We start from the raw sequence: 24,075 nt of genomic DNA, 5'->3' as shown, positions 1-24,075 counted from the left end.
GTAGTAGCCGACTCATGCTGAGAAATCGGTGATGCGACCTAGAGAAGTAGTGCGACACGAACTTCAAAAACATGTCGCGTTAAGTGAAATGACTCAAAATGTTCGCTCTGAGTCGATTCAACCCTGCTCTGTTAAACTTAAGGACGGTCAACGATTTTTTTCGGTAACACAGCACGTTGTGCAATTTTTGTGGAACGTCAAGCCAAGGGGACCCGCCTGGCTCCGCGCTCCGCCTGGTGGAAGTGCCGCCGTCCGCGCCAATGGGAGAGCGGCTTGCAACGGAACTAGAGACAGGCCAGGCGGAGTGATACAAGAAGCGGCCGACTTCGGGCCCTGATTCAGTAGTTGTCCTGCGGGTTGTGCTCTGGCTGAGGTAAACCACCCTGCCTTCTGCCGTCCTCGACCGCCTTGTCCCGTGTCGGTGTTAACGTTGTTTTGAACCAAAGTGCACATCTGGACTAACGCAAGCGGATACTAATCTATCACAATGGTAAGTGTGCGGGCCGCGGTTGACTCGCGTGTCGGCCAAATGGCGAAATGGAACAGGGTGTAGGGCGGTGTCACGTAGTGTCGCGGACCGGTCGGGTTCTGCAAAGGATAAGCCGGCTGTCGCCATCTTCTTCTAGCTCTGCATTTGATGTCTGGAAGTCTCGAACGGTGCAGGGCATGGCTCTAGCCGAGTTAATCCTCGCGAACTGAGTTAATTTTCCACCGGCTCGAGGGCCGGGTTCGTGCTTGCGACGTCTGGGGCGTAGTTTTGGTTTGGCCTCGTGTGAGCTTAGCACCGCCCACCCTCCCGGTGCTTGCTTGCTGGGCGAGAGTAGGCGGAGCTTCCTGATTTTGTCGATCGGTTTCGGCTTGCGGCTCAAAATTGATTCCAAATTGGCCCCAACCGGGCTTATGTGCGGCCCCCTATTGGAGCCGAGCCGGCTGGGGTGAGGGTCCCGGTCCCGGCCCGCTGAATGGGATGGGGCCTCCAGCCGGATCGGATCGCTCTGCGCTGTGTTCGCCACTGAGGGCGGCGTCCACACGTGACGCATCGGTGTAAAATGCCAGGCTCGTTTCCGCACTGCTGTCACTCGTACCCACTGATTCTGTCGAAATTTGGTGAACCCTCACCGCGCCAGCCCTTCATTCGAGTGTTCCTGCACTTGGTTCTATGCAGGTAGCTGCGCGGCTGTTCTAGTAGGCTGTCATCGCCGCTCGCTCCTCTTCTGGCAGCTGCTTTGATTTTGAAAATCGTCTGCATCTGTCAATTGCGACGTCGTTGTTGTTACAATGGGGCCGTGCGAATGCGGCCGTTGCACGCCTAACCTCTGACGCACCCCTTGCCGCCTGGCAGATGCGCTGTCAAACCCTTTGTGTGGCCCCCGGGCGGCTTTTAGCACTGCCTTTCTGTCGGTGCATGGGCCTCTGCCCTAAATCTTTGCACTTCCGCCCTTTGCGTCCTGCAACTGGTTTGCACAGTGACAGCCTAAAGTGACATGGTCGTTGACTCCACTCCACCTCCCAACAGCGGCGTAGTTGCCAACGCATTACTGTTCGCGGTTCGAACCGGCTCCATTGGGGGGCCGGAACGAAATTGTTTCCCATGTACTCAATTCCCAGGGGGCGCATGTGCGGGGATCAGCACTGCTTGCCGACGGTGGCAGTGTTTTCGTGCGATGGGGCGCCGCGAATGACAGGATGTGTTGAGGTTAGGGTTGTCGAGGCGGCGTTCGTGTGCCGAGTCCGGTCCGGATTCGGCCGGGTATGAATCATTGGCGGCCAAGGCCTGTGTCTGCGTGCCCCTGCCTGCCCCTGCCTTGGGCTGCCCCCGGCCCCGCCTTGTTCTGTACCCGTTCCTGCGCACGCCGCGCACGCTCGAACGAGCGATGTTAGAGGGTCTGTACAGTCCGCCGAGAAAGTGCACTCGGTCCGTCCCGCAGGGGCCGCAGGCTTTCGTGCCGCTTTCCTGCGCCTAGCACGCGAGCGTTGCGTGGCTGTACCGAGGGCATCGCGAATTTGGAGGGGAAAGCCACGTTTTGACGTCGGCGGTTCAGGCACGGCGGAGTCCTCGGGGGCTGAGGTCCGTGAAGGGTGGTCAGTTTCCTTATCTGTGTTGGCTGATGCACCGTCGTAGCGGTTCTGTCTTATCGGACGGATGTGAATACAGTACCCTTGAACTTGCAGGACTCGTGCGTTGCACCTTCACCATACGAGCTCTTTCGTGAGCGGGTTGTATTCCCTTCAGGGGAAGGGCTATTTCGGTAGCCTATAACCCTTTATTTGTTGAAGCGACGCTTGGTTGTTGTGGAGCTTTTCGTCTGGTCGCTAGAAATAGTTGGGGTTGGGTGTCAACCCACGCGGGCCGCCTGACGATGTGGGGCGGCTCGCCAGCGGCTTAAAATTTAGATCCTTTTTATTCATCTGCGAGGGAGAGGCGCGTCTTTGAATGGGTCATGCAGGGCGGGGCTGGTCCGCACGAAAACAGCTGCGGGGGGTCGCGAACCCGCGACCTCGAGGTGCTCAGTGCGGCGCGCTGACCGCTCGCCTGGGCCGCAATTAGGGTAATGAGGAGCGGTCCGTTTATGACCCAGCTCTGCGAACTTTGTGAGTCGTGCGGACGTCCGCCCCCCTGCCGTACGATGCCCGCTGGGCCGCCGTCGGGCCGCCTCGCCGTGCTAGACAGCAGCGCGGCTACGCGGCGCCGGGGCTCTCCCTCGCCGTGCCACGCCAAACTCCACGCCGCACCGCCAGAGCACCGCCACGCTTGGCCCCTATATTTAGCCAGTTTTAGCCCCACACGCATGGGCTAGGGTGGCCAGCCGGCACCACCCGGCGCGCTCAGCCGCAGGCTGGGGGCAATGGCTCGAACGGCTGTCGGCTAGGGTGGCCGGGGGGCTCGATGACGACGTGCAGGTGTGCCTGCCCGAGGTTTTCTGCATCGACGTCTTGGTCCTCCGTGACTCAGAGGCTCACGTCGAAGCCGACCTGTTGTCTTATCTGTGGTTCGTCTCGAAGGGCGGGCATGACGGTCGTGTGGCGGGGATGTGGGTGTGGCAGGCCGCGTCACCGCGTTTCGCAACGCGGCCGGCGGCGACGTCTCCAGCGAGTCTGGCTGGCGAGGCGCAAGCCGCGCAAGCACACTGCACCGCAAGGTGGAAGTGGGAGGGCGGCGCGACTCGCTTTGATTCCTTGCCAGATGTTACGGCGCCCGGCCTGGGCGGGCGGCATTTGAGGTCGCGACTTTTCAAGTTCACCGCACGCGTACCGCCGCGACCACCCTCTGATCCCGATCTGTGAATCGGCCACTCTGCCAGAAACTGGGGTCGGTGGAATGTCATGACAAAAGTGGGACGCAGGGCGGTCCATTCGGGTGTCGCGTCCGCCTCGTCTTGGCGGGAGCGTCGGACCCGCGCCCCGAGCGCTAGATGTCTGGGACTCGGGCGCGCGGAGACGCTTGGAGCTCGGCTGGCGTCATGTCATGGTCCGCGGCCCGGCTGGAGGGCTAGGCTCGGCGAGGCAGAATCCACCTTGTTGCCCCAAAAGCTGTCGGTCGGGACGAGCCGGCCCTAGCCGGCCCCGCAGCGCGTTCTTGCTCCCTTGAATTCCCTCAAATTGTTGCGGTGCCGGTTTGGGATCTGCAACGGGAGCTGGTCGGGTGTCCATTCCCCTCCTCTGCCACCGAAGGTCGTCGGTGTCTCATTAGAACTGGTTCCGCGAGGGGCCGAAGGGTGACGTTGGCGTGTCTTTGACGATGACAGCGCCGTCTAGCGGCAGGATTTAGTTTTTTGTGGCTGGCCGCTGCAGTGCCACGGTTGTTGCGGCGTAGCGGCGGCTCCCGGAGTGGCGCCCGGCCCGCTGCCGCTGCTGCCGCGCCTGCTTGGCCTGCTTCCGGCCGGTGGCGGTGGCGTCCAGTGCCGGCTTGGCGGCGACGGCTGGACTGCCGGACTCGCGCCACCTGCAGCCCGCCGAGTCGCTGCGTTGCGTACAGCCCGCTGTCAAGCCCGCTGCCCGCGGCGGCCGTTTCGGGCGCTGAGTCACCTCGGCACGAAGCTTGTTGGTCGCGGCCGCTAGCGTCGCCATGGCGTCGCGCTGGACTGGGTTTCGCCGCGTTTGCGCGAATCTGATAGGTTTCCCTCGGTTTGGCCTCCGGCGGGGCGGTGCCGGCGGGGCGGCCGGTAGCGTTCTTGCTGCATGGGCATAGGCTTCTTGAGCGGCGCGGAACGACGCCGGCCGGCCGGCTGGTGTTGCTGGGGAGGATGGGACGGGTCGGGTCGGTTAGTGAAAGTGCTTATTGTTCCTTGTTGCGCATGCTCGCTGATCCCCGCCCGCTCCCCTCCGCGACGCCCCTCCCCTCCCCTCCCCCTCTCCGCTACCGGCGCCGGATGCCCATATTTGGACATGGCTGCTGGCGTGTGGAGCGGCTGTGGTGGTTCCCCCTCCCCGGCCTCTGGTTGGGGTGGTGTTTTGGAGTGGGGTCCGGGACGGTCCGGGGAATGCAATGGGGGTGGCGGGCCGGGCCGGGCCGGCCCAGGAAGTGAACGGGAGGGCGCAAGTGCAGGTTGTTGATCCCGACCGTCTGACCGTCCAGCCGGCGAGGCGGCCTGTTTCGAATGGTGAGGCGACTCTGCGATCCATGTTCTAAGCCCTTTGGATTGGTGGGGGAGTCTTCAATGCCGTGCTGCCTTTTTTCAATACGGCTCTTCTGCCGTGGCAACTTTTTTGCCAAAAAGTGAGGGGGGTGCTGCTTCCTGAGGCTCGTCTGTAATTTTTGTTTTCCTGGCACCTACTGAAGGGTTGAACAGGGGACTGTGGACTGGTTGCTAACTGTCTTTCCTGCTTGTTTCAGGCATCTGGAGTAACAGTATCAGACGCTTGTAAAACAACCTATGAAGAAATCAAGAAGGACAAGAAGCACCGTTATGTAGTGTTCTACATTAAGGACGAGAAGCAGATTGATGTTGAGGTTATTGGTAAGCGTTCTTCTCAGCGTTAGTTCTATTTAATTTTTACAGAATGAAAGGCTATTTGCTTGATTCTCACATCTTCTCTCTCTTCAGGGGACCGCAATGCGGCTTATGAGCAGTTCCTAGATGACCTACAAAAGGGTGGTGTTGGTGAATGCCGCTATGGTCTCTTCGACTTTGAGTACACCCATCAATGTCAAGGAACCTCAGAGGTAGGCTTACCTCCTAAGCATTGCTCTTAGCTTTTTCCCCCTAAAGCTTTTACTTACGACTGAATTAATGTTCCAGGCCTCCAAGAAGCAGAAGCTCTTCCTTATGTCCTGGTGCCCAGACACCGCTAAGGTCAAGAAGAAGATGTTGTACTCCTCCAGCTTTGATGCCCTCAAGAAGTCCCTTGTCGGAGTTCAGAAGTACATTCAGGTGTGTTTTATTAGATTTGCTAGGATGGGTGAATTTGACTCTGTTACCATTTCCGTAATTCATGTTCTTGCTCTCCTGTTGCAGGCTACCGACCTGTCGGAAGCATCAGAGGAGGCAGTGGAGGAGAAGCTGCGTGCCACTGACAGGCAGTAACTCCCATCAATGCCAAAAAAAGAAACCTGAAAACAATTTTTTTAATTATGCTGGTCTTAGATGACTTGATAACTCGTTTTGGATATCATTTTTTATTGTAACTAAATGGGAACTTCCATGTGGCTCTCCCCCTGCGTAATGTAAAAGTGTGATGTGAATTTGGCAATGAATGTACCACGTACGTGAATGTGTAATCTGTGATTGCCATTCTCTTTTCAAATGTTTTTAATGTTCGGTTTTTCTAGTTTCTTAAATAAATTTAAGAGGTTTAAGTGTACGTGAGCTTTGTTTTTGAGTTCCTTTACTAAGCACATGGGAAGCTTTGGGAAGTTGAGCCTAGCCCTGTGATGTGAAGACTGCTGTTGGCGTTTAAAGCACAGAGGCTAAGGGAAGCACAAGCTCAATTTTGACAGTATTAAATCCTGAGCCCTACTTTGTCTGTTTCTTCCTACAAGTCTCATCACTGGCAGAAATCAAATGTTTTTTGAATTATTTTGATTTTGTGAGTCTTGCTTTGCACAAAAGTCAATTTGAAACAGCCTACTTTTAATCATCAAGGGCCATCAACTGAATGTTATCAGGGATTTTACATTTGGTGTTGTATTTTGGAGAGCATTTTAAGTGTAATTTATACGAATACAAAACAAGGTGTTCTTTTTAAATGACTGTGGAAATAGATGAACCAGGTGGATGTAAGATAATAAAAATATTTAATATGAAACTTAATTATAGCATTTTCAATTGAATTCAATTCTTTAGTACTTTAGCCAACCTCATCCCTGGCCTTCACTGTCAAATGCAAAATGCCATCCTTGCAATGTTCCACATTACCAGAGAATTTTCCTGCCTTTAATCTCTAGTTTTCTTAAAAGTTCCTGTGGCACTAGACTGCAATAACGGAAGTCTATGAGGTTGAGAGCTGGTAGACTAGGTGGGAGGTATAAGCGAAAACTTTCTCCAGTGAGGTTGGTGAGACCCCAAAGTTCTAGTGTGTGTAATTTCTTGCAGTTGTCTAAGACAGCGGCGACACCAGCGTCAGTAATGAGATCACAGCCCCTGATATTTAAGGAAAGGAGATTAGGACACCTGCAAGATGAAGTAATTTAGGTAAGGAGGTGACACCAATGTTTTCTAAACTGGATCATTTTGGGGCAAAGTTGTTTGGATGTCCTTACCTTTCAGAAATTGTTCGGAGACATTCATTGTCCAAAAGTCTACAGACAGCTATATTGAGATGGTGCAGCTTAGCTAGTGACATGCCTGTGAAAAATTCATTCAATGCCGATGGTGGTACATTATACAGACTTATTAAAGTTAGTTTCTCTAATGAAGGCAGCTTCATAAGTCCTTTCAATAATCCATCTGCACTGACTTCATCGCAGTCATTTATCTCTAGTTCTTGCAATCTGAAACCGCAAAAACTTGTAAAATGGTGATCCCAACATAAATTAATGTACCTAAAAGTTGCAACTCTTTGGCATACCTTGTGCAGTTGCTTAAAGATTGTAATACTCTGTCAGATAGTCCAAGAGGTCCAAGAAAGTGACAGTGGGTGAGCTTTGTAGACATGGAATTCAGTGTTTCCACTAGAGCAAGCTCGTCATCACCATCACAACCCATGACGCCTATGCGCAGAGAGGATACATCTGGACAGCTAGATAGTAAAGTTTGGAGTCCTGTCCAGCTTACCTTTAAAAGACAAGATTGTTAATAAAATTAGGATATTCATGTATGAAGTAAAAGAGAAATTATAAATTACTTACACGATCACCACTTATTACAACTGTTGTCATTGACCTCAAATTTCCAAGAGCTGAATAGTCATCTTGCCGTAGTCTAACATCTTGTAAAACCAATTTTTCTACTCCTTCAAAGTGTCTTAAAGGACAAAGAGGTGAACAAAATTTGAATTTATCCTTTCATAAAAGAGAATGAATTTAAAAAAAACAACTTACTCTGAAACATCTCTGTAAAATTCACTCCCAAGCCTGCGTCCACAGAGAAATAACTCTGAAACAGGGAGAACTCTGCCTTTGAGAGCTGAGAGTAAGGAAGATGTATCTGCACAACCCAATGGTGCAATTGTCAAACATCGAAGGCAAGGTGCACGATGGAATATTTCATCTCGCTCCTCTATCTTTTGATCTCCTCGACATAAATAGTCTTTAGATCTCCACAACGAAGGGGTGAAAGCTAAGTCTTGCCAAGTGGTACAGACTTTTGCGACACACGTGCATAATTCAGATGAACTTAAGAATGACAAGATGTAGATTACGAGTTCTTCTGGAAGATCTTGTATTGTAGGAAAAACCTCGGCTTCTTCAAGATGGTCAGCGTCCACATCAGACCTGATAATAGATCATAACAATGCATGGTTCGCAGGTTCAACAGCGTTTAAATCAATAATAAGGCATAAAAATTGCATTAGAGAACTACTGACATGATTTAATTCAAGACGATGTCGAAATCAAACAAAATATTTCGGAAACACTAATTTGAGATGGAAGATAGATTAAACACGGAACGGATCTGCACGGATCGCGTAGCAGACGCCAAACGTGTTGACGGTAATCAAGATAAATAAACAACAACAAAGAACAACAACAAATTGCTGACGTGTAGAGGTACCAACCTGATTTCTAACTAGTTTCTAGGGACATTTCGATTTCGTTTCCTTTCCCCAGTTGATCATGAAAATAATCAACGCACAGACATAAATGAAATTACAGCACTTAGTTAAAATGTATTTTCTTTACAACATGATGACATTACAACTTGGTAGAAATATTATTTTGTGTGACGCACATGAGATCGTCTGTCCTTTCGACAGTTGAATGCGACGTGTTGTGGAGTTGTCTGCTGACAAGTGGCATATGTTTGGATGCGATGTCGTCGGCTAAAGAAGCCAATTTAAGCGCTTTGTATGCCGAATTGAATAAATTCGGTCAAAATGGGGAGTACGAACGTGCTCTGAAGGCAGCAAACAAAAGTAAGGCTCACCAGGTCTTCCCTACTGATTTCTGAAGTGATGTGCCGAAACCTAACCTTGTGTCGAACTACTGGTTCATTTAGTATTGCATTTCATTAGTGATTGTACAATTTAATTTTCTCTGGCAAGCATCTTAATTTTTGTATTTTTTGCCCTTCCATTTAAATATTTATGCACGTGCTTAGCTGTTGGTTTCTTATTATGTCTCTTACCACAATGTGTTACCTGTTTCCTTTTTGTCCGTGCTTTATATTTAATTTAACATACGAGCTCAGAATTGCTTATCAAACATTTCTTCAAGTCTGCTGCATGTCTGGTTCAAAGTTGTTAAAAGAGACAATTTCAAATGCATGCCGTCATATGCATTAGTACAGTTCTCTTATTATCTCAATGTTCCAGTTCTCTCCAGCCAGGCAGATGAAGAGAAAGCATTTCATTGCAAAATTGTGAGCCTTATCCAGCTTTCAAAGTTCAATGATGCCTTAGGATTCATCAGTAAAAATCCTAAACTCTCAAGGTATTACATCCACATTCTCTTGTGTGCTATTTCTTTACTGGTATATTTTACAGATATAGTCTTATTGTTACAGTGACCTTACATTTGAGAAAGCATACTGCCAATATCGACTGAATCAACCTCAAGAAGCTCTGAAGACAGTTAATTCAGAGCAGCAGCTCAGTGTGAAGTTAAAAGAATTGAAGGCTCAAATTTTATATCGCCTTGAACAGTAAGTAGCATAAGTATTTATTATTTTCGTGTGAGAGGCTATTTTGATAAACCGTTCCCTTCTTTCTGCCAGGTATGAGGAATGCTTTGATGTTTATAGAGATATAATTAAGAACACCGAAGATGATTATGAAGATGAGCGTGAGACCAATTTATCTGCTGTGCTTGCTAACCTCTGCATTGAGGGCTCTGTAAGTGGTATTCTAGTAGGATAGATGTCTAGCCATTGTGTGGATTATCATATTTACCTTAATCTTGTGATTCCTTCAGGAAAAAGAACTGCCTGCACTTAGGGAAACCACTTATGAACTTGTTTATAACACCGCATGTCAGTTGATTGGACGTCAGCAATACATAGAGGCAGAAAAGAAACTGAGACTATCTGAAAAAATGTGCCGAGAGATGCTGGAAGAGGACGGATCAACTGAGGATGAAATTGAAGAGGAACTGGCTATCATCCGGTAAAATCAACATTTATCTTCATACCTCCTCTTTCCCTATTTTTTAATTTACATTTGTTCTTTTTAAATTGATAAAATTTTATTTGTAGGGTGCAGCTTGCATATTGTTTGCAATTGCAAGGCCGAGAAAAGGAAGCTCAAGGAATTTATACGGCTGCTCTTAAGAGGAAACCAGATGACATTAGCTTAGTTGCAATCGCCAGCAACAATAGTGTGGCTATCAACAAAGATCAAAATGTTTTTGATTCAAAGAAAAAGATGAAGAGTGCTTCAAGTGATGGCCTAGAACACAAGCTGACCTCAAGGCAGCGGAAAAATATCGCTGTGAACCAATGCTTGATGCTATTGTACACAAACCAGGTTAGAATTAAATCTTTTAAGTGATTGAATTAATAATAATATCTGAGCAATAGTGTTTTTGATTGCCTGTTTGATTTGTAGGGTGACCAATGTCAGAAACAATGTGAGCTAGTCTCAAGATTGTACCCTGATTTGACTGCTGACCTCTCACTTGTCCGTGCTACTCAACTGGCAAGGGATGGACGAGCTCGAGAAGCAGCTGCTATACTGGAGAAGGCAGCATCATCATCTCCTACGCAAGAACTCGAAATGAAACTGGCATCAGTTCAACTCCTCCTTGCTCAGGTGAGCATATAATTCACTACTTCAGTGGCTTAGCTTAGAATCTAACTGGAATCAATTTTGATTGGATTGTTTCATTTTTGCAGGGAGATCGTAAGGAGGCTTGCAACATCCTACGAAACTTAGGTGACTCCACTTTCAAGCCAGGCATAGTAAGTGCTCTGGTAACTCTCTACCTGGCTGATAATAATCGAGAGGGAGCATCCAATATTCTGCGAGATGCTGTTGAATGGTATAAGCGAAGCAAGGTGTGTCATACAGTCCATTTTAAAGAATTGATGTTTGTTGTACATTGTTTTTGTGTGTACGTAATCCAATTTTATTTTTTCCAGGATAAGGGTGACCTCCGTCTCCTTTGGAGACAGGCTGCTGATCTTAACATGAGAAGTGGTGCACCGAACATAGCTGCCCAAAGCTTAGAAGAGCTTTTGAAGCTCAATCCCGACAGCACAAAAACTCTTGCGCAACTGGTCATTGCTTATGCTCAGGTAAGTTTCTCTTTTTTATTTTGTAAATTATAGAAATGAAAACAATTTTGAATGATGACCTGTTAATAACGTAAAACTAATTAATATCTTTTGTTCTTTTGATCATGTCCCTGTAGTTCGACCCAGCAAAGGCAACTGCCTTAAGTAAGAAATTGCCTAACCTGGACTACCAAGGCCAAGATGTGGATGCTCTAGAATCCTCTAATTGGATAATGGGCACCAAGGTAATCAAAAAGGCCACCAAGGTTGAGCCTTCTCCTGGATCCAAAGCAGGGTGAGTAGTAAAGTTTAGTAAGCTGTGCAGTATTTATTATCTGACAAATGTGTTGAATTATGTTTCATTGTTGGTTAAAATGTCAAAATGTCTTCTCTGTTTTAGAACACCTGGAGATGAGTTGCTGCAGAAGAAACTTAAAAAGAAGAAGAAGAGGAAAGGAAAGCTTCCCAAACCCTACGAATCAGGTGTTTTACCTGACCCCAACCCAGACCGCTGGCTTCCCAAACATGAACGACCAGGATACCGCAAGAAAAGAGTTGATCGCAGGTTTAGGGACGCAGCCATTGGAAAGGGAACCCAGGGTACTGCTGCGGGAGCAAGTGACATGTAGTAAGTATTTAGTTGGATGTACAGTAATGTAGATGAATTGATTGATTCTCTGGAGAATAATTCTTCTCATTTATTTTTCCAGTGACATGTCAAAAGTTTCTAATCAGTCCAAGGCATCACCAGCTGCTACAAGCCCTATTGTGGAGCCAGGACCACGCCAGCAGCAAAGGAAAGTGCAACAGAAGGGAAAGAAGAAGGGAAAGGGTAAATGATGATGCCAGTCTAGGCACAACAATTAAAGACTTATTCTCCGTGTTAAACAACATTTTGCTCACTTTTCAAAAAGAAAGTTTTGTTACCAGTATTATCCATAACATCTCCAACACATGTTTTTCTCAGGTACTAATAACTTGAATTTGTTTAGTGAGTGCATATTTTTGTAATAAGAATCTAGACTGTATCTTCTTATAGTATACTTACCTTCAATGATGAACTATTATTGTAAATTTAAATCATGTTCATGTTATGGATGCGGAAAATTGAAGGATTAAAATTTCTCAGCAGAATGGATGTGGTTTGTTTCAATCAAGTTTTATACCCTTAACACCCCATTTCATCTTATATCCTACAATGTTGGGCCAAAGTCATTACTCACAACAGACATCTTGATTGCTTTGAGCAAGTTTTGCTTATTTTATTTATTGACTAGAACACAGTAGCATACACATTTTTTTTTTTCATTTGTTACATATATTGAAAAAGAAGAAACTTCATAGATTTTCATTGCTCACTTTCACTTTAAACTCACTAAGACAGGAATGAAGAGCTCATGAGCAGTTAGTTCAAAACTGAACTACACATAATGGTCACTTTTCAACAAAGGTGAATTTCAAACATGGGGCTAATAAAAAGTTCTAAACTACGTCTACATAGGTTCCAATTGAAGTGGACAGTTACAAATAAAGAACAGTGGCCTCAGTCCTGAGTTAAAATGACAAATCCGTGATTTCTGAAAGAACAAAATTGTCTCCGATTCATGTCATAAGAGCCTTCATTACATGTAAAAACTTGTAAGATTAAATCCAGTCTTACTTCCCTAAGCACACAAATTAAGCTGACACAGACTCAACATGTAAAAGAAGGAAAACATGACTCTACTACGATAAAAATTAACTTTACTCTCTTAACATCACAACCCTGCGACTAGAATTAACATTATTGCTCTACATGTATCACCAAAACTTACAAATTACCATCATAGGGACTTTTCTTTGGTTTCAAGATAAATCTTTCATTGGCTTCCCTATCACAAACAAACCACATATTTGGGAAAAACTAGCAAAAGATATCCATGACAATTTTCAGGGCTGGCTAAATGGAAAATTCAGTCTTGCCCACCAAAATTATAATCATTCAGACAAAAAGATTTTTTTTAAATTTCCAGACAGCTTGAAAAACACACATGTTCTACTATCTTTCGGAATTTGCACCGCCTACAAAGTTTTCATGGCCCTCTCTCCAGGGAAGTCCATCAATTCTTCTCAACGGCAGAAATTACATGGACTTCCATAAATTTAAACCCGGTCAGTTAGGCTGGGTAGAATTTGTCTCCTACAAGCCAAAGAGAACGAAAACAATCTTAGAGATCAAGTCTGAGTATTATCCCGTTTTGTGGTCACCGTGGTGAGCTAGCATGGAAGCCAGGCTGGACTCTGGAGACCCCGACAGGCACTGTCAGGCACTGCATGGGGTTGCGTGGGCTCCGACCGCCAGGACGATCCCGCACGCCTCCCTTGCTACTCCCCGACAAAAGCACGAGTCCTTGCCCCTTGCCGACGACGCGTTCAGGACGACGCGGAGGAGGCGGCGGCTGCGGCGGCGGCCTGCCCCTGCTGTTCGTCCAGGATGTCCTGTGCCGCGGCCGCCTCCTGCCTCTGCTGCTGCTGCTGCTGGATGATCTTGGCGGCGGCGGAGACGGCGGCGGTCTGGGCGAGGGCGGGGTTTCCCAGGAAGGCCTGGATGTCGAAGCCCGTGCCGCCCATGCCCGCCATGGCCTGCACGGGCAGCGTGACGGCGGCGCCGGCCTGCACGGCCTGCGCCTGCAGGAAGCCGATCAGGCGGCGCAGCTCCTCCAACGCGTTGGCCTGTGGCGTCACAACGCGTCACAAAGGCAACAGGCAAAGGCAACGCGGCCAAAAGTGTCCCATTCATAGAGTGGTGCGCGACTCACCTGCATGAGGATGAAGTTCTTGGCCAGCAGCAGGGTGGCGATCTTGGACAGCTTCCGCACCGAGGGCGAGTGCGCGTAGGGGATGACGGAGCGCAGCTCGTCCAGGGCGTCGTTCAGATCGTGCATGCGGCGCCTCTCCCGCGCGTTGATGTTGAGCCTCACCAGCTTCCCCTGGCGGGACTTGGACTTGCCGCCAGAGCCGCCCCCCGACGAGGAGCCGCCGCCGCCGCCGTGGGAGTGCCGCTGCTGGGGTGACCTGTCGACACGGCGTCGGTGTCGGGACCAGTCGGGACGGGGGGGCGTCAAGACAGTGTAAAGCGTCAAACACGCACGAGACAGGACAGGCACTCAGGGTTTCCTACTCACCTGTTGGGGTGCAACTGGTCGGGCCTGTTCTCGTCGGACTTGGGCCCCGAGTCCGGCACGTCCAGCTGCAGGTGGCAGCCGCCCACGTTGATGCCGAGGCCTCCGCCGCCGCCCGGAGTCGAACCGGCGCCCCCGCCTCCAACGCTGCCACCGGCGCCTCCTCCAGGCGGGGCCATCTGGTGACTCCCCGGCGGGAAGTAGAAGCCGCCGAGCCCCACGGCCCCCAAAGGGGTACGGCGCCCCGGCACCTGCGGCATCACCCCTTCGGGGGAGCCGTGGTGGGGCGGCGGGGGGTGGTGGGGGTGGTGGGGCCCCTCGGAGGGGTGGTGGAAGGGAAAGCCCCCGCCAGGCAGCTCCATCCCTGCAAACCGGAAACCGGAAGCACCTGAGTCACGACGTGTCCCCGTCATAGCCGAAATGCGCCGGGTCTCGGCTTTCCAGAAGATCATTGATCTGGCCAAAACACTATGCATACACAATGCACCATTCCAAACCCTCTTCCAATTTCCACTCTTGTTGCGACTCAAGTTTCTGACAGCTCCGAGTAGAAACAGAATTCACCTGGTTTAGCGCACAAGTGCACGTGCAGGTGCAAAGAGTCCCCCACACTTCCCCTCCCCTCCCCTTCCCCTTCATCTCGCGGACGCGACCGCGGTGTCGCCGACGGCGCGGCTCCTAACCTCTCCGCGGCCGCCCCGCCGCCCCCTTTGGCGTCTGCACCGCGGTTTTCCACCACGAACCCCTAAATATTCCCTGCCGCCGCCCGGCGAGAAGCAAATGCGACCGTTTCCTCGGAAATGTTGAAACCCTTTCAACTCCTACCCGGCCGTTTTTGCATCAGTGGCTGACTGTCACAGGAGCACTAACGAATACATCACCCAGCCGTCGGTTGACACCTCGTAAGTGTGACATTTCTCTCTTTCGCTCACACTAGCTGGTTTCTCACTTCAAAAGAAAAGCCTTTCGCCGAAATCCCTCGTCGGAGCAACGGCCGGGGAAGTCCGGGCGTGCGTCCGCACCGCGTTCCGGCAAGAAAGCCCCGGGCAAACGATTAATTTTCATTAAATATTACTCACCGCTTGTAAGCCGTCCGCAAACACGAATCTCGTCTGTATTTGGTTTCCCTTCCCGACGGGAGATGCTGCTGCTGCAGCTGCCACGGTGGCGGAGCGAACCTCCCCCTTTGCGAGCAGTTGACCCTCCCCCCGAGGGAGGGCGCCAGTGGTCCGCGCGGCAGCCCGCAGCAGAGACCGGGTTGGAGCCTCTGGAGCCGAGGCTGGAGCTGGGGACGGCTGGAACGGCGAGGCGGCGGCCTGGAACGCGGTTTATCAAACTCCGGCCGGCTGCAGGGCTGCAGCTCTATGCCGTCATGCCCACGAATAGAGTGGTTCCTCTGCAAGCCCCTGGGGCCTGGCAACCGGCATGGCGAGTGGATTTCGTGCCACGAATCGCGAGCCCATCCCGATGATCGAAATGCGAATCAATGCAGGACTAGCCGCTGGGTGCACCGTGGACCACAGACCACAGACCGACGTGCCCCGTAGAAAAGCTGGCTCTCACGGATATCGCGGGCTGGAGGCCTGTGGCCTGCGCGGTAGGCAACCCATGCTGCAAGGGCTGCAGAATTTTCGGGTCTAGCAGAGGCTCCAGCGAAAAGCTGTGTCGACTTATCACGCCCGCACCGAGAAAAATTAGGATGCCCAGACGGCACAGGAACATGGGGTTTGAAATTTAAATTTTGTTCCCGACCACCGTCCGAAACTTTTATGGTTTGTTTACATTGCCGGTGCCCCAAAGCGGCCCAGCCTCGAGACATCGCAGGCGTCGTGTTCCTACCGCCATTTATTAAATTTGACGGTGACAATTTTGAAAACGTAAACGAGAAAAACAGATGATTTTTGATTAAGAGTTTACGGATCGCACTTTATTTATTCACAAGGTCGCTGTCTGGGGCAGCGTCCCTGCTTTCATAATTTCGAGACAGCGAATTATCGATTGTTCCTCGGACATACTGCACGCCGTGCCGTGCGCTGCCCCGCCCCACCGCCGCGCCCTGCCGCGCCCTGCCGCGCCCTGCCGTGCCGTGCCGTGCCGTGCCACGCCTCAATCGAAAGGCTGCGCTTATTAAAAACGCAGCCGCCGTCCGCGACTGATCTACTTTGGGCTCGTGCTGCTGGAGCCTGGGCACGCTGGCTGGCTGGAGCGGGCTGGAGCACGCGAGCTGGAGGGAGGGGTGCGGAGGGTGGCAGGGACAGGGGAGCGGCGCGGCGGCGCGGCGTGCGGAGCGAAGCGATCGTCACAAAAGAATGCTATTATTGCACTTTGCTGTGGGATGGATAGAGACTAGCTGGATCAAGAACAATAGTTGCCATGGTGACGCGACGCTCCCTCTCGCCTTCTCCCTTCCTCTCTCTCTCTCCCAATTTCTTTCCATCTCTCTCTCCTCGTTCGTCCCCGTCATGACTGAACCGCGACGCGCGACGCGATGATACAGACGCGGGGTGAACTCCCCTCCCCGCGCCGGTAACTTCCCCGCCCGGCCTCGGCAGCCTCGGCAGCTTCGGCAGCCTCGGCTGGCGTCCCGGCCGGCCCGGCCGGTGCACCCTTCTAAAACACGAGGCGACACTTCACCGCCGGCCCGGCCCGGCCGGCCACCCCGACACATCTGCCGGGGTTTTCTGTTTTCTAGCACGCTTGCCGTGGCCTGGCCGTAAATAAAGAAACGGCAAATTGCCGTTGGGTGCGTCTGACTTTGCCCGCCGCGGCCGCGCCAGGCTTGGCCAGGCTTGGCCAGGCTTCGCTTGGCTCGCGACACCACCATGCAGCTTTGCAGCCGTTCCAGACGCCCAGAATCAGGCGGACAGAAGAGATTTTACAGTGGTGTGCGGCGTGCGGCGTTTGGCAAACATGTCGGTGGATTTGAATTTTGTTTTCGAAGCGTTAGAGCAGGCCTGCTTGGGCTGGGCATGCATGCAGGCCCGCCGAGAGCCGAGAGTGTGGGGGCATGCCTGCAGGACAGATAGGACGCATAATCGCCGAAAGTCCTTCGGAAAGCCAAAGTCCTCATGGAGCTCCCTGGCGGCTAGGGCCTAGCCCGGCCGGCCTAGGCAAAGGCTAGGCTACCCGCCGCGCTGATCCGCCTAGAGCAGGCAGGCAGGAATCCCTGGCCCCTCTGGAGTGCTGGAGCACTGAGCACTGGAGTGCAGTGTGTCGGGGGCTGCTGCAATGGGCTGCTGTATACACTGTACCCTACTCCACTGACCACTGGGACGTATGGAACCGCGCGGCCGAGGGGGTATGCACTCGCGTAATAGTCGGTTCACTCTATCTGTAATAGCACGCGTAATAATACGCGTAATAGTCGCGTAATAGTCGCGTAATAGTCGCGTAAGAGCCGAAATTGTCAAAATTTTATCAATTTTGGTGTGTTTTAGGCCGTTTTTAGCTAAATTCCGATTAAATTGTGGCGTAATAGAGCGTAATAGCGTAATAGTCGGTACATAGGTTCAGAGAGCGCATACCCCCTCGCGCGCGGCAGTGTGGCAACGTGCCTGTCAAATCTTGAAGAGGTAGAGTTTGAAGGTTTAAGGATGGACTTTCAACAACGACTCCGTCGAGCATGGGAGAGACCAGCGGGTTGCCTACCCTCGAGTCTGCGGGCGCCGCATGGGACGGAGCCCGACGGAGCGAGGCGCGGGGCGTCTCACTCGGACCGAATGAATACGTAAATTTAAGCCGCGTGCGAAGAGAAGAGGTCAATTCCTTGCCAACTCTTTAAAAATAGAATGATTTACTTTCCCACGCTGGCCCGCACCGCACCGTGGACCGTGGCCAGCTTGGACACGGCTAAAACAGCCCGCACCATTGTCGGGCGAAGGAGAAGGGAACTCGCAGAGGCTTTCCGAAAATGAGGCGTACCCGGGGCGGGGTCTCGAGCACTGCCGTTCCGTGTGGTCGGAGATCGGCGGACCCTCCACACGCTCTACCCCGGTCCAGGTTGGTTGGGTTGGCAGTGCTGCGAGGGAGAAAACTGGAAAAACACGCCGCGCCACTGGCTTGCATCGCGCAGTGCGCAGGGATGTGGAGAAAAAGAGCCGAGCAACGGGGGATCGAACCTCGGTCCGCGAGGCTGGAGTGTGTATCGCGCTGCTTGTCCTATCCGCTCTGCCCTCTGGCGTCCACTCGAGGGTGCTCGAGGGTGGCCGAGGCACCGGAACCGAGGCAAGGCGGCGCGGACTGCCACGGACCGAAATCATTTCGTGCGCAGCGCGAGCACTCCCCGCGTCTTGGTAGTGCCGGTAGTGCTCAGCGGGTCTGCCGTCTGATTCCGAACACTGCTTCGTCGCTCTGTCTCTCTCGCACCCCTACGGACCGCCCCATGAGTGCGAGAGAGACAGAGCGACGAAAGCAGTGCTCGGAATCAGACGGCTGAGGGCCTGGGCATGTCGGCGTCCTGGCCTGTCCTCCTTGGGCGTTGGGCGGCCAGTGGCCGGGCTCACCGGTGCTCTGTAGCGTGTGTCTCCCAAACCGAATCACCCGGCCATTTTACCCGCGTAGACCCGCGAGCCACGCACGGAACACTTTTTGAAACAAAAGCACGTCGTCCGAGCTTTTCGTGTATCGTGTGGCCGGCCGGTCGCACGTTGGAGAAGACAAATGTACGACGCGTTGGCCGACGGCACGCTGAAAACGTTAATATCAGTGGCGCATGCACCCCTGGAAGGTTGGCAAATTGCAATACATTCCGCGTGAATGCACAGGGCAAAAAGCATGGTTTGACTCCTCTTCCCGCTCTTGGAGAATTTCTGGGCGCGGCGGCGCGGAGCGGACGGCGCTCGGTACCACTCGGCTTGCCTGGGCTTGCCGGGGCTTGCCGCTCCGTGCGGCACAAGTTCTTCTTCTTCCTTTGTGCCGCGCGATAACGATGCCGACATTTCGTTTCGATTCTCCTTTTGCTTTGATCCCCGCTCGTCATGCAAACGCCGGCAAAAGGCGGCGGGGACACAACGCGTCGAGGCCAGCCGGGTCTGGCGGGGCGTGGCGGAGCGGGGCGTGGCGGGGCGGGGCTGGCAGGGGAAATATTTCGTTTTCGCTCCACTGCGAAACCTTGTTCTTGTTTTCGGGCCGCGTACCGTTTCCGACTTTCCGACGCGCACGACGACAACAAACGCTTTCCCTTTTCTCCCTCCCTCATCATCTTGCTTCAACAGCCCTCTCGAGTGGCGGCTAAATTCCTAGTTTACCCTCCCCTCCCCTCCCCGCCGCCTGACGGCGCCGCGGTTCTCCGCCTGACGGCCTGACGGCAGCGGCCCCTCCAGCGTAGCTCCAGCGGCCCGATTCCGAACAGCGCTTTGTCGCCGTGTCTCTCTCGCACTCGCACGGGCAGCCCCATGAGAGCGACAGAGACAGCGACGGAAGTAGACGGCACTGTTCGGAATGAGCTAGCCTCCGGGAGGTGGCCCGTCGTTTCATTCGAGCAGGCGGGGCAGGCGGGGTCGTGGCCGCCGGGGCGCGGCGACCGGCGACCAGGGCCGCGAGGGGCGACGGGGCGGGCGGGGCGGGGCGGGGCGGGGCGGGCGGGGCGGGGCGGGGCGGGGCGGGGCGGGGCGGGGCGGGGCGGGGCGGGGCGGCGCCCCAGGAGAGGGCGAGCTCGGCATCGGCCCGGTCGGGCGGCGCTTTGATCGCCCCTTAATTAGTCTGTGCACCGAGCGCCGCCGCCAAGCGCCGAGGCTCCTCACCGGCAAGCGCCGAGGTGGCCGCCAAGCGCGAGGAGGAACCGCGACACTACACTACAAGGTGTGGCCCGGCCGCAACCAAGTGAGCAGTTTGCGAAATTCGACAAGGCGGCGCCTCGGTTCGGCTGGGTTCGGCCGTGAGGGCGCCCTGGTGCCTGGTGGGCGGCCCAGAGGCAGGCCTAGGCCTAGAGGCTTAGAGGGGCGGTACGGCAGTGCGCTGCACTCTTTCCCGTGCAGCCCCGGGGCGGAGTTCCCGGTTCCCGGCAGTTCCCGGCGAGCGGTGCGGGCGGCGCGGGCGGCGCGGAGGAGGTGGATGAGGGCGAGGGGTAGCTGCCTGCCCGCCTGCCCGCTCCCACCACGTCCTCTCGCCGCTCTCGCCAGGCAGCAGCGTTGCCATGGCAACCGATCGATACGCTGCCTCTACGTGGATGCTGCACCGGACCCACCCCTACCTAGTCACCCCAGTCACCCCCACCCCCTCCCCGCTCCCTCCCCGCTCCCTCCCAGGCCGCTGCAGGCCTTGCCTGCCTTGCCTGGCTGCTGATTATGAGACCGCGAGCGGCAAAGTACTCCCAGGCTCCGCCACACTGCTCGACGCTGCTCGACACCCGTCGGCCGTTCCGATGCCGTTCCAACGCCGAGCTCGGCCTCGGCCCCGGCCTCGGCCCCGGGGTTGGCTCAGGCGACGACGCCACGACGCCGGCCACGGGAAGCAACAGATGCGATCGCCCGGGAGGGCACAAACAACGGGCGCGCTCCAAGGGGGATCAATTTACATCTCCGTGAAAAATATACAACAAACTTTTATTTTTGCAGAAAGACAGCGACCGAAGCTGAGGGAACTTTCTATCCGTGGTATCCAAGTCGGCTCGCCACCGAATGCTGGAAGCAGCGGCACCGGCTCTATCCGGTTTGAACCTGTCCTCCCGGATCCGGGATTGCCTGCTCGGCTTTCGCTGTGAGCCAAGCCCCCAAAGTAATTTCAGGGGAGTCGTGGAAACTTGCTGCAGTCATTGCGTATTACAGTTGACGAAGTTTCCGGATATGAATTGCCCCTGTACCGATTTAGCCAGACGCCTTGTTGAGCAGTCAATCACGCAACAACCACCAGCCAGACCGGGGTTGGCGGTCTGCGGTGGGAAGCCGAGCGGCGGAGCAGGGCGACTTGACCCGTTATGGAATTGACCTGGCATGCATAATCCAACGTCGCAGAGCACGCGTCGTCGCAGTCCCTCGAAGCGGGCTGAGCACTGTTTGTCTCTCTCGCACCCTCGCGGGACGCCCCATAAGTGCGAGAGAGACAGAGCGACGAAAGCCGAGCACAGAATCACTCTGCAGACCCGGTGGTGCTGTCAGCAGGCAGTGCCACTGTCAGACGCGCCGGCGCCGAGGCCGAGGCAGCCGCCTAGGCGTGGCAGAGCCGGCAAAGCCACCGCCAGTCCAATGGCCGGTCCCGCCCTGCCGCCCACCGACGGCATCCATTCAGTTTCCCCCCTCGCATTTTGGCGCATTCAGCTGCAGTCAAAGGCAGTCGAATCGGAGAAATGAGTTCCAATCTGCACCGTTTCCTCGGAAATGCATTCGGCTCTCGCCAAAACTCCAATCGTTTTGTCCTTTGACGACTGAAAGGAGCACCTCTCGTGCGCAGTTCATTATTTCGTGGCACAGACGAGTCGGCACGGCAGGGCCAGCCCTAGGCCAGCCGAAGGCCGAGGGGCGGATCGGCACCGCGGCGCTCTATGTAATTTGGTTGGCTGCACTGAAACTACAACGCGCCTCCCTTGCAACGTTCAAAACACCCCTTAAAATAGCTCACGTTTCCGAGCAAAACCACCAGTATGTGAGTGATTGCGGGATCGACAGGGACCGGCAGGGACTGGGAGGGGCTGGCGGGGAGACGCCGGCTGGACGGGGCGTAGAAAGTTGCTCCTTGGTCCGCAGCACCCGCTGCTCCGGCCATCGTCTCCCCTCCCCCCCCCCGGCCCGACCCCTTTCTTTGTACTATTAGCACGCGTCTAGTCTCGGCTTTAGTGACACATGTGCGCTTTACATAACGCTTCAACCCTTTCCCCGTCCCTCCCCGTCCCTCCCCGTCCCTCCCCGTCCCTCCCTCCCTCCATCCTCTCTCTCCCTCCCCATCCTCCACGCAAGCTGCACCGGCCGCCACGCGCCACGCTGTCCCTGCGCAGGGGGAACAAATAGGACCACCATGTGATTAAAAAAAATTGGGGAAAAAATAATGAAAGGAACAGGCGAGGTCCAGCTCCAGCAGGGCATTTTTCTATGTTGGCTTCAAAATGAAAGCATATACTGGTTGGGCGGCAGTCTCGTTTGCCGTGCGCGTGCACATCGTAGTCGTGATCGTGGGCACTCCGGTAGGTTTACCAGCACACTGATTCCGAGAGTCGTTTACGTCGTTCTGTCTCTCTCGCACCTATACGGGACGCCCCATGAGTGCGGGAGAGACAGAGCGACGGAAAGACCCTCGGAATGCCGCCAGCTCGGCAGTGGGCAATCTGCGTATGCCGGCGTATGCTCTCGAAACAGGGACTTTTTAAAAAGGAGCCGAGTCGTTTGCATTTTCTTCTCCAGAAAATTACGTTTGTTATGCGGCTTGTAAGGGACCGTTCAGAAGAAATGTTTCATTTATTGACAGAATTGAACCAGACGCAATGTATTTATTCTTTCGTGAGAACAGAAATGCGCGCGTTTGAATACTGTTTGACGTGCGTTTAAGTTTTTAAAGGTGTTGTTTTTGAAACGACCGGTTTGGGCGCACAGTGTTGTCTGGTGTTATCTGAGAGAATGGACTCAATCTCCGCATTCAACTCTCTCCGGGCTTTCTCGAGAGAAAATCTGAAAATTGCAGGTTCTGGTAGCTGGATATTTATTTACAATATTTTTTTGTACAGAACAGATAGTGCAAACAGCTGATGTCAAAAGAAGTACATGCATTTGGTTCTGAATGCGTGCAGGCAGAAAGGTCGAGATTTCGAGGAACTTATTGATTGAATAACATTGACTTTTTAAAATACTAGACCACGCACAATTGTTTCCACACTGCGCCACACATTTCTAACTCGCTAAAACATTTGCAACCTTTCGTCTTCATTTGGATACAAGCTAACTATACACAGCACAATGGCAGTGGCGTTCTAAAAATGGTAGTTATCTCGAATCATTAACCAATCCGTGAATAAACCGCAGAGCAAAGTCAAATCACTCAAGGATCTATGCCGCAATGGCGCGTCAGGGTAGTGCCCAGCCGGACTGAACCGCAAGCCCGACTCCTTTCCTGACCACCGAAACTCGACCTGTTCGTGCTTTCCACCCAAGGTCTCTACGCCCCCCCCAAAAAAAAACAACAAAAAAAACGGGGCGCTTGCGCTCGCGATTCACAACCAACGCAGCCAATTTTGTCCCAAAGAGTCGAATGCATTCACTGTGTGTTTTCCAGGAATTCTTTTCTCTTGACGGCCTGACGGCCTGGTGGCCTGACGGCGCTAGGCCCGCAGCCTTGCTCTGAGCCCTTTGTAAGGGCAGAGGGCGCAGAGGGCGCAGAGAGGGCCACCCTGGAACAATGCCCTTCAACAGCCCCCATCCGGACCGGAGGGACCACAGGGACCAGAACCACTCCAGGCTGCAGCGAAAGCAGCGATAGCAGCGGAAGCAGCCCTGTTTAGAGAATTAAATGCACCGCAACCCGGGAAAAAAGTTTCTCAATTAATGAGAACGCTTTGCGAAAGTTGCCAAGGTTTTGAGCTGGAATGAACGCGGCGAACGAACCATCGTTTGTTTCTGAGTGTGTGTGGAAAAAGTGCGTGTGTTAGTACGTGTGTGAAGCGTGTGAATGAGTACTACATGCATGCAAAACTTTGCTCTTAAAAACTCACGAAATATTACAGGCTACAGGTCTTTCTGAAGGACATTGTTGTCTTCCCAGGAACCAGGGCCCTTTCCCGCCGTGTTACAAGGTGATTTGAGCAATACAGTCGTCGGTATTTTACGAAGCAATACGCAGAAAGGACACTTCAGGTACGATAAGAGTGCGCGAATCGATCTTCGAAACACCTTGCGTCGCCTTGCGTGCCGGCGCTCAATCTTCGGCGGCCTTTTCAGCAGTCCTGGTGAGCCGGTGCATGGCGAAACAAAAGTGCGGGGCTTCCCAGCCGATCCCCGGAAGAAGAGATAATTTTTCGAGGACAGGTTGGGAAGCGCGACACTGTTGTGCCCTTGTGGAGAGGTTTGCAGTGCAGGACGCAGGGGCGGACTGTGCCCTCTTCCCCTTTGCAGGGCTGACTTGCCAAACGACTTGCCGCTGGCTTCGCGTGCACCCCCGAAGTGTCAAAGCGAGGAGGCGTTCGA

General features: G+C 53.2%; 4 protein-coding genes across 7 annotated transcripts; 2 read left to right on the top strand and 2 right to left on the bottom strand.

The window, feature by feature from the left end:
* Positions 1-266: 266 nt before the first annotated feature.
* Positions 267-5,802, top strand: LOC117641861 (cofilin/actin-depolymerizing factor homolog). 3 transcript variants are annotated; one of them, XM_034379564.1, is made up of 5 exons: positions 267-490; positions 4,835-4,958; positions 5,046-5,164; positions 5,241-5,372; positions 5,457-5,802. In XM_034379564.1, exons 1-5 carry the CDS (start codon positions 488-490, stop codon positions 5,523-5,525), a joined length of 447 nt encoding a protein of 148 aa, XP_034235455.1. In that variant the 5' UTR covers positions 267-487; the 3' UTR covers positions 5,526-5,802. The 3 variants fall into 3 exon arrangements, with proteins under 3 accessions (XP_034235455.1, XP_034235454.1, XP_034235456.1); XM_034379563.1 differs by lacking the exon at positions 267-490 and adding an exon at positions 1,145-1,165; XM_034379565.1 differs by lacking the exon at positions 267-490 and adding an exon at positions 4,581-4,601.
* A 410-nt stretch (positions 5,803-6,212) lies between these two features.
* On the bottom strand, positions 6,213-8,103 carry LOC117641860 (dynein regulatory complex subunit 6-like). Of its 2 annotated transcripts, none has more exons than XM_034379561.1 (6): positions 7,966-8,103; positions 7,481-7,873; positions 7,289-7,403; positions 7,009-7,214; positions 6,701-6,931; positions 6,213-6,611 (listed from the first exon to the last, which is right to left on the bottom strand). In XM_034379561.1, coding segments are annotated over exons 1-6 (1,206 nt in total). In that variant the 5' UTR covers positions 7,968-8,103; the 3' UTR covers positions 6,213-6,352. The 2 variants fall into 2 exon arrangements, with proteins under 2 accessions (XP_034235452.1, XP_034235453.1); XM_034379562.1 differs by having other exon boundaries at positions 6,213-6,581.
* A 252-nt stretch (positions 8,104-8,355) lies between these two features.
* LOC117641858 (signal recognition particle subunit SRP72) lies at positions 8,356-11,949 on the top strand. The gene is made up of 12 exons (XM_034379559.1): positions 8,356-8,514; positions 8,914-9,031; positions 9,105-9,242; positions 9,315-9,432; positions 9,512-9,702; positions 9,792-10,062; positions 10,144-10,347; positions 10,431-10,592; positions 10,677-10,832; positions 10,949-11,106; positions 11,212-11,439; positions 11,522-11,949. Exons 1-12 carry the CDS (start codon positions 8,412-8,414, stop codon positions 11,649-11,651), a joined length of 1,977 nt encoding a protein of 658 aa, XP_034235450.1. The 5' UTR covers positions 8,356-8,411; the 3' UTR covers positions 11,652-11,949.
* A 99-nt stretch (positions 11,950-12,048) lies between these two features.
* Positions 12,049-15,074, bottom strand: LOC117641084 (class E basic helix-loop-helix protein 22). The gene is made up of 4 exons (XM_034378189.1): positions 15,052-15,074; positions 13,976-14,336; positions 13,610-13,865; positions 12,049-13,523 (listed from the first exon to the last, which is right to left on the bottom strand). The coding sequence occupies exons 2-4, from the start codon at positions 14,332-14,334 to the stop codon at positions 13,224-13,226; spliced, it is 915 nt and encodes a 304-aa protein (XP_034234080.1). The 5' UTR covers positions 14,335-14,336; positions 15,052-15,074; the 3' UTR covers positions 12,049-13,223.
* Between the last annotated feature and the right edge of the window lie 9,001 nt (positions 15,075-24,075).

This window comes from Thrips palmi, unplaced genomic scaffold (assembly GCF_012932325.1).
Source record: "Thrips palmi isolate BJ-2018 unplaced genomic scaffold, TpBJ-2018v1 HiC_scaffold_15, whole genome shotgun sequence".
In the NCBI taxonomy this organism is placed as follows: Eukaryota; Metazoa; Arthropoda; class Insecta; order Thysanoptera; family Thripidae; genus Thrips; species Thrips palmi.
This window is presented reverse-complemented; position numbering and strand designations above follow the sequence as displayed.

Coding starts and splice junctions, on each gene's coding strand:
- LOC117641860 (XM_034379561.1), bottom strand. Junction 7,215..7,288: donor TTGTAATAAGTGGTGATCGT/GTAAGTAATTTA, acceptor TGTCTTTTAAAG/GTAAGCTGGACAGGACTCCA. Junction 6,612..6,700: donor CTCCGAACAATTTCTGAAAG/GTAAGGACATCC, acceptor TTCATCTTGCAG/GTGTCCTAATCTCCTTTCCT.
- LOC117641858 (XM_034379559.1), top strand. CDS start 8,412: ATGTCGTCGGCTAAAGAAGCCAATTTAAGCGCTTTGTATGCCGAATTG. Junction 9,243..9,314: donor ATTTTATATCGCCTTGAACA/GTAAGTAGCATA, acceptor TCTTTCTGCCAG/GTATGAGGAATGCTTTGATG. Junction 11,440..11,521: donor GCGGGAGCAAGTGACATGTA/GTAAGTATTTAG, acceptor TTATTTTTCCAG/TGACATGTCAAAAGTTTCTA.
- LOC117641084 (XM_034378189.1), bottom strand. CDS start 14,334: ATGGAGCTGCCTGGCGGGGGCTTTCCCTTCCACCACCCCTCCGAGGGG. Junction 13,866..13,975: donor GACCAGTTGCACCCCAACAG/GTGAGTAGGAAA, acceptor CCGTGTCGACAG/GTCACCCCAGCAGCGGCACT. Junction 13,524..13,609: donor AGAACTTCATCCTCATGCAG/GTGAGTCGCGCA, acceptor GTGACGCCACAG/GCCAACGCGTTGGAGGAGCT.
- LOC117641861 (XM_034379563.1), top strand. Junction 4,959..5,045: donor GATTGATGTTGAGGTTATTG/GTAAGCGTTCTT, acceptor CTCTCTCTTCAG/GGGACCGCAATGCGGCTTAT. Junction 5,373..5,456: donor GAGTTCAGAAGTACATTCAG/GTGTGTTTTATT, acceptor CTCCTGTTGCAG/GCTACCGACCTGTCGGAAGC.